The 18244-nt window shown below is 40.6% G+C and overlaps 1 protein-coding gene across 4 annotated transcripts in view; it reads left to right on the top strand.

Moving 5' to 3' along the window:
• Positions 1 to 1048: 1048 nt before the first annotated feature.
• Positions 1049 to 18244, top strand: part of gpc3 (glypican 3) — a 112279-nt gene continuing 95083 nt past the window's right edge. For 3 of the 4 annotated variants that reach the window (XM_077532732.1, XM_077532733.1, XM_077532734.1), the window contains exons 1-2: positions 1049 to 1493; positions 7175 to 7336. In XM_077532732.1, coding sequence (XP_077388858.1) covers positions 1337 to 1493; positions 7175 to 7336 — 319 coding nt within the window. In that variant the 5' untranslated portion in view covers positions 1049 to 1336. The remainder of the gene's footprint in view (positions 1494 to 7174; positions 7337 to 18244) is intronic. The other variant, XM_077532731.1, reaches the window with a different exon arrangement.

The following is an 18244-nucleotide window of genomic DNA, read 5'->3' as shown; positions in this document are numbered from 1 at the left end:
AATGGTTCACATTAGTAGCCTTCTGGACCCGATAGTAGCACCAAAATGCTCGCAAATTTTGCCTCTATTATTCTATATATGTAGTTGTTGTCCTACCATTTTGGAGGACAATGACCTTAAACTGGGTATTGAATACATCACAAAATGTCGGACTCGAGTACTGCTGTCCGAATTTGGCCGGCCATGTCATTTTATGTGGCCCACCAAAGTTGCATGTGTTGTCTAGATTCATGTTGTTCATTTTTTAAAGTTTGTTATTCTATGCCTGATTTTTACTCCCTGTTTGCAGCAAATCAGCAATGCTTGTTTTAAAGTGATCTGTAAATAAAGTGGAGTTAAAAAAAATAAAACGGCATATATATATTTTTTTGTAATTTTGTATTTATTTATTTTTTTAATAAAAACTTTTTACAAGCTCTCCCCTCTACCAAATCCATTAACATAATTTGACCTCCAGTATTTATATTTGTTTGTCACAATATTCTGTGACTTGTGATTTTGAAATATATATTTATATTTTAAAATAATAAAAAGCATTTCCTGTGCAGAGGCAATTAATTATTAGGTGATTGCTTTTGTTTTAACATCACCTGCTAAAGAAAAAAATATAACTATAAAGTGGCCTGCGACTGAAATCAATTTGATGCCCCTGGAATAACCATAACCATTGTGAGTCTATTTTCTGCATTTTTTTTTAAAAGTGTAGTTGTCATGCAAGTCGAACGCTAGATGGCGCCATTTTCAACATAATTGGCGCCAAGTGGGAGCTTGCGGAAATGAAAGCCAGCCAACACAAGTCTTATTTTGGCATTCAAAATTAAAAGTGAACTTGAGAGATGAGAGAACTATTGAATACAACAGTTGAATAAATGAACCATGTTTGTCTCTGTTGTGAATATTGCATCACAAAAAAAAAAACAAAAAAAAAATACACGGCTCCCGTTGTTGCATCCAGTAATATTCTCACAACCGCAGTAATCATCCTCGTGCATCGGTTCACATCACTGCTGCTGTCTTGTGCAAGCACTTAAAGAGGACCTCAATATGCAGGCAGGTGTGCGCATGTGCGCGCGCGCTCTCGCACATGCATTTAATTGACTTGACTGGAGCAGCGTTCGGTGGTGGAGATCACAACTTGCCAGCCAGTGTCGGACTTGCTCGCGTGGATGCTGGCGGACTCGCGAAAAAAAAAAAGAAAAAAGGATGCTGATGCACAAGATGGCAGCGTCATCAAACACCGGATCTTCGAACTTTTATTAACGCTTTCGTATCATTTGTACAGACGTTGGTATATGACGTTTCCAGTGCTGTTGCAGTTAAGTTTCGCTTGCCGGCCATGTTTAGTTTAAGAGCCACCAGTGCCCTTCTTTTGTGCGCCTTCCTCCGGTTGTTCTCCGGTACCGGGGGGCAGGCGCCGAACTGCCAGGAGGTTCGCGCCGTGTTTCAGAGCCTGCACCCGGGATCCAAGTGGGTCCCCGAAACCGCCGTGTCAGGTAACGACTTCGCCCTGTGCCTAATTCACTTTAACGAACGGGATGTCCGTGAATGCGCCACTGATTGTCAGCCGGATGTCGATGAGCTCAAATAATTCGAACCTGCAAAATATGATGTTAAATTCAATTCAATTCGTTTCAAACCGTCAGGATACAAATAAGTGATCATTAATCCAAGCATGGTCGATTTCTTTAGCTTATCTGTGATTTTTATTGGACCGAATTTGACATTTAATTGTAATGATGGATTGATCACAAATCACAATTCATGGCCTCAAAGATTACTGATGTTTAGTTGATGAAGATTCACCTAAGAAAAAACAACAACACACACACACCCTTAGTTACAGTAACGAGTCAAATCAGTTTTGGGCACGTGTATGTTCATCAGGTGTTTCAGTGTCATGTTCAATGTCCTCCAGGTAAACTGTCATATAATCTCCACATTCTCTTTTTTTCTCTATGCCAGCAAATGTTCTTGGAAAACAGGAAAGAGTGGAACAAATCTGAAAAGGCTGCAACGTAAATAGTGGAAGAAGCGTGACATGCATTAAAACATTTTTTTGGCATGCCCTCTCGACATTTCATATTCATCTCCCATCTGCGGGTACATGCAGCTCCGGCAATGTTTTTTTTTTTTTTTTTTTTCTCTCTCCATGCATCCACTTTTAATCAAACACCCTCCACCTGGGCCAGCAGATATCTGACAGCCGCTGGAGGGGGGGGAAACATCCGACACATCCATCGAAATATTTAGTCTCCGCAAATCTCCAAGTCTGTCTGTTTTCAACTAAAGAGAAATTCAAGGAAGTAACTTCACCATGCAGTCAGCCAGAGGACGGTTCGACACAGTTGGCTCATAATTTGACTTTTTTTCACATGGCCACGTACGCACACAGTTACCCTACTTAAAATAAATTGACATGCACTGTTGGAATGTGCATTTGAAATTATTCCGTATTAAAGAAAAGACTTAATTGCACCTGCGTAGCGCAAATAAAATCTCTGCAGCACCTTTGATGTAGCGTTTAGAAACGCTTTAACATAATAAGATGCTCTGTTTTGCGCAAAGACGGATGTTAAAATAGCACCGCACCATCCTAGGAGGTGTTCCCTGTTGTTCTTCAGCAGCAGCTAATTTACAGGGGTGTGATTGATGCAGTGATTTTAGTTTGGACGCCACGTCAAACATCAGAGAATAATCACACATGAAAATAGTGTAGTATCGTGCGTTTCCAGTTACTCTCTGAGCTTTTACGGTTTACAGCAACGGGAAAACGGACTGACGAAAAGTACATTGTTTATTTTGTGGAACCATAAATAATTCTGATCGGCAATGGTGGACCACTGCTCTGTTTTGGATTCATAAAAGTGTTTCAAAATGAAAGGTTAATGCGTTTTTAATTAGTGAAGCACTTTAGTTCAGTCAATTTTCCTTTTTTTCCCTTTAAACGTGGATCTGCAGTACACAACAAGACGCCCTACAAAAATAGAATGTGTCTGTGAAACGTGCGAAGAAGTGAAAAGTGCGATGATGATATAATGTAGGAGGATTCAAGTGTCATCTCACACGACAACAAATAATCAATATGACATTATTCTAATGTTTCCGAAGCGGGAGGTCAAAAAGAACATTGTAGTAAGATAATTTATCCGGATAAGGTGTCAGGCAGGCTGCTGTTAAAACTCATTCACTCGCCGCCATTTTCACATTTCGCAATCCCGTTGGCTCCCGGCTGTTTTACTGGATTTTGACTGAATTTGCAAGGCCCACAGAATATTGTGTTCTATTGCTATAAAAGTATGGAACTTATAAAAAGAAAGATTAAAGTCTCTTCTTTCATCAGGAAAAAAAAAAGTATGTTTCTATCTGTTTCCGTTTTGCAGCAATTAGCATTAGAAGAGAGCTAAGTTTCATCAGTTTTCACAAATCTATTTCAAATTGTAAGTCATTGAGCTTTTTTTTTTCTTTTCTAGATGGCCCTGGTTGATCTCCTTTGCTCTGCTGCCACCTACTGGCCGTTTGTGTAATAACTACCATTTTTGCAACCGTTCTTTGCAGTTGAGAGGCTGCATCAAAGCCTTCTGCATGCTCTAGCATAAAACAAAACAAAAAAAAACAACGTATAAATACGTCTTTGGGACACTTAGAACATAAAAAAAACGTATTTACACGTTATTGGGAGCAAATGAGTTAAGGAATAAATAAGTCTAATGAAACAATGTTTGTTTCAAGTTCACAGATGTGTGACAATCGCGCAGGTGAATCAGACGGTTAGCCAATCAGTGGTTTCAATATAATTAAAATGTAATAACTGTGCCAGGTATGAACATGATGTGAGGATAAGGATAATATGTTGGGACGAGTAGCGAGCCAAAATCTATTCTGTGTGCAATGACTGGATTATTAGCACATCATAAAATGTCTTTCAAAACAGAATAAATCCACATTTCTAAACAGACGTTGAAGTATATAATTTTAGTTTTACTTTGCACGTACTGTATATGTGTTTTTGTGATATTGATTTGTTCTCTCATGGAAGGCTACAGGTTAATTAAATGAGGTGCACCGGGAAGGCTAAACAGAATTTTAATAATGTTGGGTAAAACAGCAAAGACTAAATCGCAGTTTTACAAACTTTTGATGTGATTCCAAAGAACTTGCATACATAAACAATACTGATTTGGAACTGATAATAGTGAGCTTCTATACAGTAGTGCGTCAAAATCTGCACCTGCAGATCATCACAAAAGAGGATGTGATTTCTTTCTTTCTGTCTTTTTGTTCGTCTGTGCTGAAACAAATACTTTGGCCTTGCGCGGATCAGACTGGCAAAGGATTTTTTGGCAAATGCACACAGCTGGAACTCGGATGAGAAAGCTGCCCAAGAGCTTCTTGTGATCACTTGCAAATGTGATAAAAAAACCCTCCCCAACTGTAGTACAACAACACTGAAGGGCGTTTATTTAGTTGGGAACATGTTCACTATTAGCTCTCTTTCATTGTATAACAGAGAACCGAAGTTATCGAATCTAATAATGTAACTGGTTGTTGTTGTTGGTGTTTTGCTTCACCTTCAAAAGGATGAATCATGTTTTAAGTGAAGAATAGTATCACTAAAATGGACTTGGCCACGCTTTTGAATGCTTCTTAGACCACTGCAGGCTTTAAACTCGGTCGTATTTATAGCGAGCAGGGAAGAACAAACACGTCTGCTGTTCATACGGCACTAAAACTAGTCAAAAGGTAAAACGATTTGAAACGTCTCTATGGCTTGAGGTTACACTGATAGTTGTATGATTACAATAAGTACAACTTTTAATATATCTGATATGTTAATTCATGTCCTGTTCCCCAACGTGTCTTCATTAAACGCGCATAGTAGTAACTGTGTATGAGGTGCACCGTTCTGCTGGCTTAAGCTTGTTAGACACGCAAGAGGTCATCCTCAAGACCCTTTTTTGTCCATTAGCTTTCTGTCATGACACCAAGCGGCATTGTCAGGATTATTTATTTATTTATTTTTGTCAAGTTAGCAACAAGCAGAAGGGTGATCATCTGGCTATTGAAGAGGTATACAATGAAAAACCTTGACAGCTGCTCAGCATGTTGAATTGTCAAGGTTCAGTGTGCATGTGCACAAAAAGCGCGTGACAGTTTTTGTTGCCTTGATTAGACTGTCGCTCCTCCACCAGGACAAAGTTGAGCCGGGTCGAGATCAGGAAAGTTTTTAGTCGAAGTCTTTGGCCATGTTGCTCCCTGCTGCTCGTTAATCAGTTTGACTGACACTCGGCTGCATCGCTGCACTAAATCGTCATCCCCTGCCTGCCGTTTCGAGTCTCGGGTCTGGTTCTCAAGATCAATAGCTTGAAGGGCCAATCGAGATTCCGTTTTTGGAAGGCGAAGCAATACTTTACGTCCCGACAAAGCAGTCGGAGTTAGTTCGGAACATATCTGAGCAAAATGATGGATAGAATCAGCTGCTATGATTTTGCCTTTTTATCCCACCATATTGGATTTGAAAGCTAATTCAGATGTAATGAAACATTCAGACTGTCTTAACTTGTCTCGCTGCCCTCTGGTGGTGGTTTATTAAATGAAAAGCAGTTATTGTACACGCACCGAGACGAGTAACATTCTTAGTTTGACTTCTATTGTCATCCACTTTTGAAAAGATCTTTTTTTGTGCGCCCAATTAGCTCTTATCAATTTTTGTGTAAACATCCTTTGGGCATTTCTTGGCAACTGCGCATTTCATTCGCGTCAATCTTATCAAGTGTTGGTGTTATCTAAGAACATGCTGGGTTTGTTTGCCTGCAAGATTCAATGCTCCTGGCTCCTAAATTTGACGGGGGGGGGGGAAAGAAAAAAATCAAATAAAAAAGACTTTTGATCTTACTGCAGCCTTGAGTGGTGCCGAAGTTCCTCTTGACCAAATTGATCTCTGTGGAAAACAACACAGCGCAAACACAAAACGACTCGTATTTTTAGCGGCTGTTTATTTTTCATGAAACAATCTTCAGAATAAGGCGGCACGGTGGTCGAGTGGTTAGCACGTCCGCCTCCCAGTTCTGAGGACTCCGGTTCGAGTCCAGGCTCGGACCTTCCTGGGTGGAGTTTGCATGTTCTCCCCGTGCCCGCGTGGGTCTTCTCCGGGTACTCCGGTCTCCTCCCACATTCCAAAGACATGCATGGCAGCTTAATTGGGCGCTCCGAATTGTCCCAAGGTGTGCGTGTGAGTGTGGATGGTTGTTCGTCTCTGTGTGCCCTGCGATTGGCTGGCAACCAGTCCAGGGTGTAACCCCGCCTCCTGCCCAGAGCCGGCTGAGATAGGCGCCAGCGACCCTTGTGAGGAATAAGTGGCCAAGAAAATGGATGGATGGATGGATAATCTTCAGAATAATCTTAAGTTTATTAAAAGGTACGATCTGGTCTGATTGGTGCTTTGCAAGGGAGAAGCCGTTCTAAAATGACACAATCAGTGGCTATTTGGCTCCGTTCCTTGCACTCAATTGTCATTCATTGAAGGTGCGCCTTATAAATCGATGCGCCTTATATATGGAAACGTTTCAAAATATGACATTCGCTGAAGGTGCGCCTTATAATGCGGCGCGCCTTATATATGGAAAAGGATTTAGAATATGTCATTCATTGGAGGTGCGCCTTATAATACGTTGTACCTTATATATGGAAAACGATTTAAAATGTGTCATTCGTTGAAGGTGCGCCTTATAATGCGGTGCGTCTTATATATGGGAAACAATTCAGAATATGCCATTCACTGAGGGTGCGCCTTATACTGCAGTGCGCCTTATATATGGAAGAAGATTTAGCATATGCCATTCATTGCCGGCGCGCCTTATAAATCGATGCGCCTTATAGTGCGGTGCGTCTTGTATATGGAAAAAGGTTCGCACTATGTCGTTCACTGAAGGTGCACCCTATATATGGAAAAGATGTAAAATATGTCATTCATTGAAGGTGCGCCTTATGCTGCGGTGTGCCTTATAATGCGGTGCGTCTTATATATGGAAAACGGTTTAGAATATGTCATTCATTGAAGGTGCGCCTTATAATGCGAAGCCGTTCTAAAATGACACAATCAGTGGCTATTTGGCTTCATTCCTTTGCACTCATCGCAGACTCACACCCCCTCATGTCCCGGTTGATTTCCCGCCAGGTGCTGACCTGCAGGTTTGCCACACCAAAGGCCCCGCCTGCTGTTCCAAAAAGATGGAGGAGCGCTACCAGTTAGCCGCTCGCAGCAACATGGAGTCCAGCCTGCGAGTGGTCAGCGCTCAACTCAAACGGATTATCATCCAGAATGCCGCCATTTTCCAAGGTAAGCGCTGAGATTCACCTGGCGCGCATCAAACGGAGGATATTCGATACTACTCTTTACAGCTCTTGATTGTTCTTAAACTGTTCTTGAATGCAGTAATTAGAGACTTGTAATTACGCAGCTTTTTTTTTTTTTTTTTTTTTTTTTTTTTTTTTTTTAAACATCTCAGCATGCAGCAAAGAGGTGCCGATTTTTCTTCCCACCTTTCAATACATGTCATATTTGTAATCGCAATGCAAACCTGACACGGCAATGAAAACATGGAGTCTAACGGGGGCTGGGGGGCTTTTGCTCGACTTGGTCGTCTGCAGCTAACGACGTTAGCGACCGCTCCACTTTCCAAGAAGGGGTTCAATACTAATTGCTTTAGCAAAGGACTGCAGAGAACTCCCCAAACATCCCCCGCACCGAAATCCTTTTAACATCCTGGTCTTATCCGTCTCCCGCTACTTTATCTTCCTCTTCTCCCTCAGTCATCCTCTTTTTTTTTTCTTCTTTTTTTTCCTTTTTTTTTTCCCATCTCTGTCCTTCTCTCTCACTCTCTCCTCATTTGTTCGTGCGTTCCGTATTGGGATTTGAGCGCATGTTCTTTGCTGTTCTGTTTTTTTTTTGTTTTTTTTTCTTCCAAACACTCACTCCGATCTGAGCACAGATCAAAAGGTTTCCCCCTCTGCACTCTCGTCTATCTCCCATCCAGCTCTGCATCCGCTTCTCCTTGCCAGCTCCAGCTCAGAGATGGGAAAAAGTACCAACATTCTGTACTTGAGTTGAACTACAAGATTTCTGTGTAAACAAATATTGTGGCTTTAATTAAACTCATTTTTAAGTAAACGTAGGAAAGTACAAATTTGCTTCAAGAAAAAAAAAAGAAAATAATTTTTTACTGTTGATGATTTGTTTTGCTAACTTTGTACAACAACAATTTGGGCCTATTTAATTGACCACAATGCCGATGTAGTCGCTGGAGGCGTCTGTTGCATGAATGGCAACAGGTGGAGAAGAACCACATTTATTTGACTTCCTGCTGTAGCATTTGATTCTTCTGCTTGTCACTGTACATCACAGGCTATAGATCAGTGGAGTCCAAACTAGGGCCCGGGGGGCCATTTGCGGCCCGCCGTCCGTTTTTCAGTGGCCCGCGACATATGCTAAAAATGCCATTTGACTCGGTTCAAGTAAAATAAAACAAAAATGTTTTATGTCCTTCGTTTTCGTCTTTGCTAATTAATTGAATGTATGAGCCTTTGGGGATGATTTTAAATGTGATTTGTAGTAGATTTATTTTGATATCAACCGGAATAATGACGTTTGAAAGTGTGTCACACAGAAGTGACGTCATCTAGCAGCAGCCAATAGAAAAGCACCAAAAGATGAAGTTCTGCCCATGCTGTTTTGAAATATTGCGCACATGTAATACACATTTTTTTAAACTAATGCTAATACTGAAATTAACAAACTAAACTAAGCATTTTTTTTAAAAGAACGAAACTAATAAAAACTAACAGAACCACCCTGAAAACTAATAAAAACTAACTAAAATGAAAAATTCCGAAACTATAATAACCCGACTGCCATATTACAAATAAATTGGTTTATATACTGTAGCATTTTTCTAAATATGCAAAAGGACAAATAAATTATTTGTACAATTTTTAGGACTAAACACAATTTTTCTTCATAACATGATGTGGCCCTTGCGTCCTTCTGATTTTCTGTATGTGGCCCTCAAATGAAAAAGTTTGCTATAGATGGATGAATATTTGTGATTAAGAAAAATTACAATTATTGTACAAATGAAGTGGAATTGGATAAAACATCACACAGCACACCTAAACATCTCGTTCAGATCAATATCAGGATGTAGGTGAGACGTTTGGACTTTCCAGTGGCTCTCCCGCACATTTCCTCGTTTGCTCTAATGAGGCCTGCCTGATATCTTGATGGCATACCGAGGAAATAATGCGCAATGGAATAATCGCAGCGTCTACTCTTGATTTGTGATGGACTCAAATTTCATTTTGATTCCCATTAGCGAGATCGTCATATCGACTTCCGCCGCGATGGCCTCGCTCGTAATGGGCCGATGCTTTCAATTTAGCTCGGAACGAGAATCCGCAAAAACCCGCGCCGGGCGCTCGTCTCCAAACGTTGAAATGAGAAGCCGAACTTGCACATGCTGGGAATTTAATTTGCTTAATGAATTATGAATATTGTGTTAAGAGTGTATCAGTCAGCACATGATGCAGCACGGTGGGCAGTAGAAATAACTCGAGTCTGTGTCGACGCTGAGGGAGACATAAATGGTGCAACAAAAAAATACTTTGAATAATGCACTTTTATAATACACATGAATATTGAAAAGACCACTTGAAACTTTTGGGACTGGTGCCATATGTAGTGGTCATCATATATGAGCCATTGACTGTTATTAAAAACATTTTTCTTAGGGGCAATAATCTTGAAGTAGTCTGTCAGCACCGTAAAAAAAAAAATGTACAGGTAATTTTTAAATCGAAATTAACTCGCCGCATTTTCAAAGGTGAGATATACTGGTGAACTGCACTCGATCAAATCTGCCAAAATCGCGTGACACCACCTGCGTCACCATTTAGACTTGTTTTTGGGAGTCTAAAATCTGCCAAAATCGCCTTACACCACCTGCGCCACCATTTAGACTTGTTTTTGGGAGTCTAAAATCTGCCAACATCGCGTGACACCACCTGCGCCACCATTTAGACTTGTTTATGCGAGTCTAAAATCTGCCAAAATCGCCTTACACCACCTGCGTCACCATTTAGACTTGTTTTTGTGAGTCTAAAATCTGCTCAAATCGCTTTACACCACCTGCGCCACCATTTAGACTTGTTTATGCGAGTCTAAAATCTGCCAAAATCGCCTTACACCACCTGCGTCACCATTTAGACTTGCTTTTGTGAGTCTAAAATCTGCCAAAATCGCCTTACACCACCTGCGTCACCATTTAGACTTGCTTTTGTGAGTCTAAAATCTGCCAAAATCGCCTTGCACCACCTGCGTCACCATTTAGACTTGTTTTTGTAAGTCTAAAATCTGCCAAAATCGCTTTACACCACCTGCGCCACCATTTAGACTTGTTTATGCGAGTCTAAAATCTGCCAAAATCGCCTTGCACCACCTGCGTCACCATTTAGACTTGCTTTTGTGAGTCTAAAATCTGCCAAAATCGCCTTGCACCACCTGCGTCACCATTTAGACTTGTTTTTGTGAGTCTAAAATCTGCCAAAATCGCTTTACACCACCTGCGCCACCATTTAGACTTGTTTATGCGAGTCTAAAATCTGCCAAAATCGCCTTGCACCACCTGCGTCACCATTTAGACTTGTTTTTGTGAGTCTAAAATCTGCCCAAATCGCCTTACACCACCTGCGCCACCATTTAGACTTGTTTTTGTGAGTCTAAAATCTGCCAAAATCGCTTTACACCACCTGCGCCACCATTTAGACTTGTTTATGCGAGTCTAAAATCTGCCAAAATCGCCTTGCACCACCTGCGCCACCATTTAGACTTGTTTTTGTGAGTCTAAAATCTGCCCAAATCGCCTTACACCACCTGCGCCACCATTTAGACTTGTTTATGCGAGTCTAAAATCTGCCAAAATCGCTTTACACCACCTGCGCCACCATTTAGACTTGTTTTTGTGAGTCTAAAATCTGCCAAAATCGCCTTACACCACCTGCGCCACCATTTAGACTTGTTTTTGTGAGTCTAAAATCTGCCAAAATCGCTTTACACCACCTGCGCCACCATTTAGACTTGTTTATGCGAGTCTAAAATCTGCCAAAATCGCCTTGCACCACCTGCGTCACCATTTAGACTTGTTTTTGTGAGTCTAAAATCTGCCAAAATCGCTTTACACCACCTGCGTCACCATTTAGACTTGTTTATGCGAGTCTAAAATCTGCCAAAATCGCCTTGCACCACCTGCGTCACCATTTAGACTTGTTTTTGTGAGTCTAAAATCTGCCAAAATCGCCTTACACCACCTACGTCACCATTTAGACTTGTTTTTGTGAGTCTAAAATCTGCCAAAATCGCCTTACACCACCTGCGCCACCATTTAGACTTGTTTATGCGAGTCTAAAATCTGCCAAAATCGCCTTGCACCACCTGCGTCACCATTTAGACTTGCTTTTGTGAGTCTAAAATCTGCCAAAATCGCCTTACACCACCTGCGTCACCATTTACACTTGTTTTTGTGAGTCTAAAATCTGCCAAAATCGCCTTGCACCACCTGCGCCACCATTTAGACTTGTTTATGCGAGTCTAAAATCTGCCAAAATCGCCTTGCACCACCTGCGCCACCATTTAGACTTGTTTTTGTGAGTCTAAAATCAAATCTTTTCAGACGGGAGAGCTGCAACCTCCATCACCATCTAACTGGAGGTGGAAACCAATTTGAATCCATTTCTTGGGTCATGATGTTTGATTGGCAGCTCTAATTGTTTCTCCCCTCAAAGATGCTCTGCATCCTGCGGCGCGGCAACAAGCTGCAGATGTTGATTGATAAAAAGGCAAAGTCTTAACCTGGAAAAATATTTTTAATGTCTAACATAAAAAAAAAGAAGTTAATTTCTATTCTTATTTCTATTTTGTTTCAATCTGACATAAATTCGGAGTGGAGCAGGCAGGACGTGTGTACTTGTGCTGCAGTGCTTGTGTAAAAATGGCAAATCCGCAGACCACAATGTTGTCGGTCTCAGTTTCATCGCAGTCCGCCGCTCCTTTGCAGCCGGGGGGAGCCATTCTGACACTCGGGGCAGTCACGCCCAAATCCCAAGGAGCAAACCCAATTAATAAACATGAGACGACAGGATTGGCCTGGATTGTTATAATGTCATGCATAGATATCTTGAGCGCGTGAGTGTGATATCTTGCTGAAAGTGGGGCAGCCGGCCCGGTGCTTCAGCAGTCGCAGTCGGCTGTTCTCAAGGTCAGGGCGTGGATGATTTGGGGTACGTTTTGGGCAAGAACAATCTGGTAATATGAGAGTTTTTGCTTGTGCATCACAGCCCCAAAATGCATCATTTGACGTCTTTTTCCGTCAATGGCAGTGAATGAGCTAAGAATTTTCTTTTTTTATTCTTACTTATCTTGTTTTTTGTTTGTTTTTTGTTTTTTTATCACTCACTCTCTCACTCATGCTTACATCATGTAAGCCGCACATGATCTCCCAGGCGGATAAGTGAACCTTCGCCATCAGGCACCGAAGGAAAGTGACGTTCTTTTTCCGTCAACACATTTTCTGGGTGATTCTTTCAAGTAAATTCCAAAACTTGATGGAAACTTCAGGTACAGCCAGGGATCTTTTTCCGTCGCAATTAAAAACGGAGCCTTCATCAATCAACAATTGTTCGAATTTTTGCACCAATTCGTCGGCTGTTGGTTAATATTTATGTAAAAATATCTAAACACCTCATGGCCTGAGGGGCGAATGACGAGGACGCGACATAGACTCATTCTAACTTATATCTATGGTCAAATACTCTTAGCCAATTGGATGCCAGGAAGTTGCCAGTAATAGCCAATGGCAGAGCAGCTGTTAGAATGTTGCGTTCAGGAAACTTTGGGAGCTGCGAGTAGCGGCCCATACTGTAGTTTTACCTTTCGTATCCTGAAATTTCTTTCGTAACTAGAGGCAATATTTTCCTGTTGAGGAGTTCGTAACTTGAAACTTTCGTATGAAAGGACGTTCGTAAGTCGAGGCACCACCGTATGTTTTGTTTAAAAAAAGAAATGTGATGTAACGGTGGTATTCATGTCAACATCCCAGCTTTTTTTTGCAACCCGTTACGGGCGTCAAATTGAAAATGAGTGCGTTCTCATACCGTATTCCTCGCAGTTAGCATATTTACCATCTCATTGGTGGCCTCAAATATGTGATTGACTTTGTTTCCTTTCCAATTACCGTAACAAGGAATCCAAATTGCCGACCCCCCCCAAGTTGGTTGACCTTGAGAGGAATTTGCCCTCACGTGTCGCCAAAAGTGCTGAATGAACATTTTCAGTGGCAAATGAGATGCGAAAGGAAGTGTTGAATGGTGGACAATCTCGACAGGCGCCAGCGGCCGATAATCCAAATCGGACCTCGATGCCCTCGGCATCTATTTCGCTAAATTCGGCTCGTTAGCTGTCCTCCTGACCGCGAACGCTGCAGGTCATCTTCCCATCATCTACTTTCCTCTAATACCTCCTTTGCCTCACTTCCACCGTTCAGCCATTTTGTCTACTGAAGTCGTTTCCCTTCAGTCATCCAATAAAGACTGTCGGTGTGTACGGTGCTGCGAGAAGTTGTTTACGTGCTGCCCTGGGCCAATCTAATAACTTAATGATGTGGAGAGGCACTTTTTTTTTTTTTTTTTTTCCTGTGTCCAATGGGCTCCTCGGAGCGTCGTTTAGCAGACACGCTGGGGTACGCCAACCATTAGCGCATCTTCTTCCATCAACTCGCAATTTAACTTGAACTTAATTGCCGTTGAGTGCGTTTTTATCGCAATGCCCATCACGTATTAGTTTTTTTTTCCTTGCACTCGCTCTGGAAAACTATTGTGCCAAGTGATACGATGCATACTCCACATTTGAGTGCAGAGCTTTTTGCTTGTAGTTCAAAGGAGTCACCAAGGAGTGCGTCTCCATGCGGTGAATTGCCTCAGAGAACATTTTGCAGCGTGCGAGTCTGACGAACGACATAAAACGAAACGCACCTGTGAATCCGCCCCAACTGTGATTTTTTTTAAAATTTCTTTTCCCCTCATTATCCATTTGTGGATTGAGTCGAGTATATCGGGCGTACGTCCCAAGAGGCCAATGCAAAATTGATGCACTTTGTCACTCGGTTAGGATGACAAACTTTGCACATTTAGTAAGCCGAAAATATGCGTGTGTTTTTTTTTTTATCCTGATGCACATGCGTTACATAAACATTTTTTTGTGTCTACTAACTATAATTAGAGCAAAAATGTCCTTTGTTATAGTCTTTGGCAATTAATTTAATGCATGAGCATTTTGGGATGATTTTAAACGTGATTTTAAGTAATTTATTTTTGATATTAATCGGAATCAGGACGTTTGAAAATGTGTCACACAGAAGTGACATCATCTAGCAGCAGCCAATAGAAAAGCACCAAAAGATGACGTCGCTCCCATGCTGTTATTTTTTTTTTTAAATATTTCACACAAGTAATACACTTTTTTTTTTTTTTAAACTAATACTGAAACTAACTTAAACTAAACTAAAAGTAATTAAATAACTAAAAGTAATAACTAATGGAACCACCCTGAAAACTAATTAAAATTAACTAAATTTAAAAAACAAAACTCGAAATGAAATGAAATAAAAACGATGAAAAATTCCAAAAATATAATAACACTGCATGCGACCATGCAAAATTTCAAAAATTTATTGTTCTTTTTTTTTTTTTTCTTCTTTTTTTTTTTGGTGTGTTGTACTGTTATCATCAAACAATAACATGATTCATTTAGACTGCTTTGAGTATAAAAATTCTTCTTCATCATCATTTAGCAGGCTTTACCCAGATATCGTTTTGTTTTTACGAATTGTCAATGCTCTCGTTTTTCATTGTTTGGCTTCCCAAAAAGTCTGCCTCGTTGTCCCTACGGGCTTTTATGTAGGTTGCCAAGCTCTCCTGTCGCCACAGGAAGCCTCGACTTCCTTCTTAACAACACTGCTGGCATCCTGTTTAAAGCACTTTCACAATATACCTTTTTAATCACAGTCTTTTTTTTTTTTTTTGACCAACCCCAACATGACAGCTGTCTCTCTGTTGATAATATTTCAGCCAGTCGGCGCTGCATGGGGTAAAAATTCTTCAAAAGTGGAATTATGAAAGGAAAAAGAGCCTCTTTCAGACACGCACACACTTTGGCCTTCTCCCTCTTCCGCGCGTGCTTAACAAAAGGTGGCTGCTCGTCGTCATGTTGTATTCATCCTGAGCTGATCTCTGGTGTGAAGGATTTTCTTTTTTTCTGGCTCTGAATTTGAAAGGGGAACAAAGTCATAATGGTAACTTTTGTTAACATTTCAAATGTGTTGTCACAGATTTCTCCTTGATGTACAACGTTAAAAGGGTTCGATCTGCCGTTTTCACTTGGGAAAAGGTGCTTTTTAAATACAGGGTTTAAACAAACAAACTACTTCTCAATTTACGGATCTGGGTTTCTCTTTATGTCTGGTGGTGATTTTGTCCTAAATCCCCAGCCTGTATTTTGCCATTTTGTGTTTGTTTTGTAAACGGCGGGCCGTTTCTGTGGAAAGTCCGTGTTTACACCGCTCCAGCCAATCGCAGGGCGGGGGGGGCGTGTCGCAAATGGGGCTGGGCGAATTTGTTAGCTTGCGCGACGTCACTCACGCGGCAACTTGACAGCACGCACGGATTATTTTCACTCACTCATTCACACATGTAAGCTTCTGTGAGTGAGTGAGTGGAAAAAAATAAAATAAAATAATCCGTGCGTGCTGTCAAATTGCCGCAGGAGTGACGTCACTCAGCCGACAAATTCGCCCGGCCCCGTTTGCGGCCCCTCCTCCTCGCTCGGCAAATTGGGTGGAGGTTGCTGTTTACAAAACAAGCAGAAATATTGCAAAATACAGGCCGGGGGCTGGGGGGATTTAGGGCAAAATCACCACCAGACATTAATATAAGCCCAAAAATCGATATCGCAATATATTGTTGCGCTCTCTGTTGCAATAAATTATCGATACACTGACAGAAGATGTTAGGGGTGTTAAAAAAAAAAAAAATCGATTCGGCGATATATCGCGATACTACATCGCGCGATTCTAGAATCGATTCAATAATCGGCAGAATCGTTTTTTTTTTTTTTTTTTTTTTTTTTTTTTTTTTTTTTTTTTGTTTTTTTAAGGATTCACACCTTGAGCATGGAAGAATGTTATATGAACAGAACATTAAGCCTTAATATTTTATTTTAATGCTGTTCAAACATGAAACAGATTACAACCTCTATAAGACTGAAATTTCAGATAAATAAATAATACATTTTCATATAAATCTTACACTCTACAAGCTTACTGATTAGTATTTTCTAAATTTGAATGAAAATAAATCGCAACAATCGACTTATAAATTCGTATCGGGATTAATCGGTATCGAATCGAATCGTGACCTGTGAATCGTGATACGAATCGAATCGTCAGGTACGAGGCAATTCACACCCCTAGTAGATGTCATGTTTCCAGTTGGGCAGTGTTATGGTATAAATGTTTTTGTACTTTAATTTGTCTCACTTTACAATGTTTATAGTTGTGAGGCACAATGTAGATTTTGTACATTGTACTAGTTTTGGCATGAAATAAATACATTTTCATTTTTATGGGGATTTGTTTAGCTGTTTCAGTCACATATGATATATTGCTAAGATTTTTTTTTGACAATATATCAAAAAATCGTAGATATCGTGTATCGTGATATTATCGATATCTTGAGTCAACTATCGTCACAGTATCGAATCGTGGTTTACCCGTATCGTCCCACCCCTAGTGTAGACTGAGAAAAAGTTCAAGTGTGTAATCCTGTATTTAAAAAGTGGCAGACGACATTATGAGTATGAGAATAGCAATAGTTTGTGTGTACGGCTGCTTTTTGTGCCTTTGCTGATCACAAGCTGTGACGGAATTTCAAAAAAACACTTTTTCAGTTCAGTCTTTTGTCACGGGGGAGAACACATGATTTCCGTTCATCTGTACGATTTCTACACCTCCTACCATGCTGTGTCTTTTATTCATTTATTTATTGATTTATTTTTATGTTGATGTGACCCAAAATTGTCACGAGTGGTTTTTCAGGACAAGCCGAGTAGCTGTTGGTGTTTGAGCCCCATTTTTAATGATGCGCCCTGTTGCACGCCTCTCGAGCTGAATTTCATCATGGAGGAAAAACAAACAGTGTGCAGCGAGGATCAAAGTGTCACTTGAAATGCTCTCATCAAACGGAGCCGAAGAGACTGACGGCTCCTCCCATCTCCAGCTGAGCGAAGGAGCCTTTTGTTTCTCGGGGCTGCCTGACGACGAGTTCACGAGTCGGGATCGCGAGCAGACGAGAGCCGCGTTGCCCCATATTGACACGTGCGATGGGATAATGAGCTGATTGAAAACGCTATTTCCATATGTCTCCTTTGCTGCCAAATGGAGACCAAATTTCTTGCAGACACGTCTCGGGATGTACGAGCAGACTTGATTCAAATTTAAAATCATTTAAACTGACAAATCTCGATTTCTAATGCATTTTTTTCTCGGATTTCTTGGATCATCCATCCAACCGTTCATTCTCTACTAGGGGTGCGAATTGCCCAGTACCTGACGATTCGATCCTTATCACGATTCGCAGGTCACGATTCGATTCGATACCGATTAATCCCAATATGAATTTACAAGTCGATTGTTGCGATTTTTTATTTTTACTCAAATTTAGAAAATACCATTCAGTAAAACTTGTACACGTACACTGTAAAGATTTGTATGAAAATGTATTATTTATTGATCTGAAACTTCCGTTTTATAATTGTGTATTTAACAAACGGGTTGTAAACTTTTTCATGTTAGAACAGAATTGAAATAAATTATTAAGGCTTAATGTTCCATTTAATATAAAATTCTTCCATGCTTAAGGTGTGAAAGTTAGATGATTCGTTGAATATTTTTCCATCAAAAATGGTTGTTAAAAAATCGATTCGTCTGCCTATTGAATCGATTCGAGAATCGCGATATATTGCCGAATCGATTTTTTTTTTTAACACCCCGATTCTCTACAATACTGACTGTCCTGTCACAGGGAAGGTGAGAGGTTGATTGGACTCATCACGAGTTCATTAAAGGAACAATGGTCAAAATAGTTG

The sequence above is a fragment of the Festucalex cinctus genome, chromosome 9 (assembly GCF_051991245.1).
Source record: "Festucalex cinctus isolate MCC-2025b chromosome 9, RoL_Fcin_1.0, whole genome shotgun sequence".
Taxonomy (NCBI): domain Eukaryota; kingdom Metazoa; phylum Chordata; class Actinopteri; order Syngnathiformes; family Syngnathidae; genus Festucalex; species Festucalex cinctus.
Note: the sequence above shows the minus strand (reverse complement) of the source record. Positions and strands in the feature narration are given on the sequence as shown.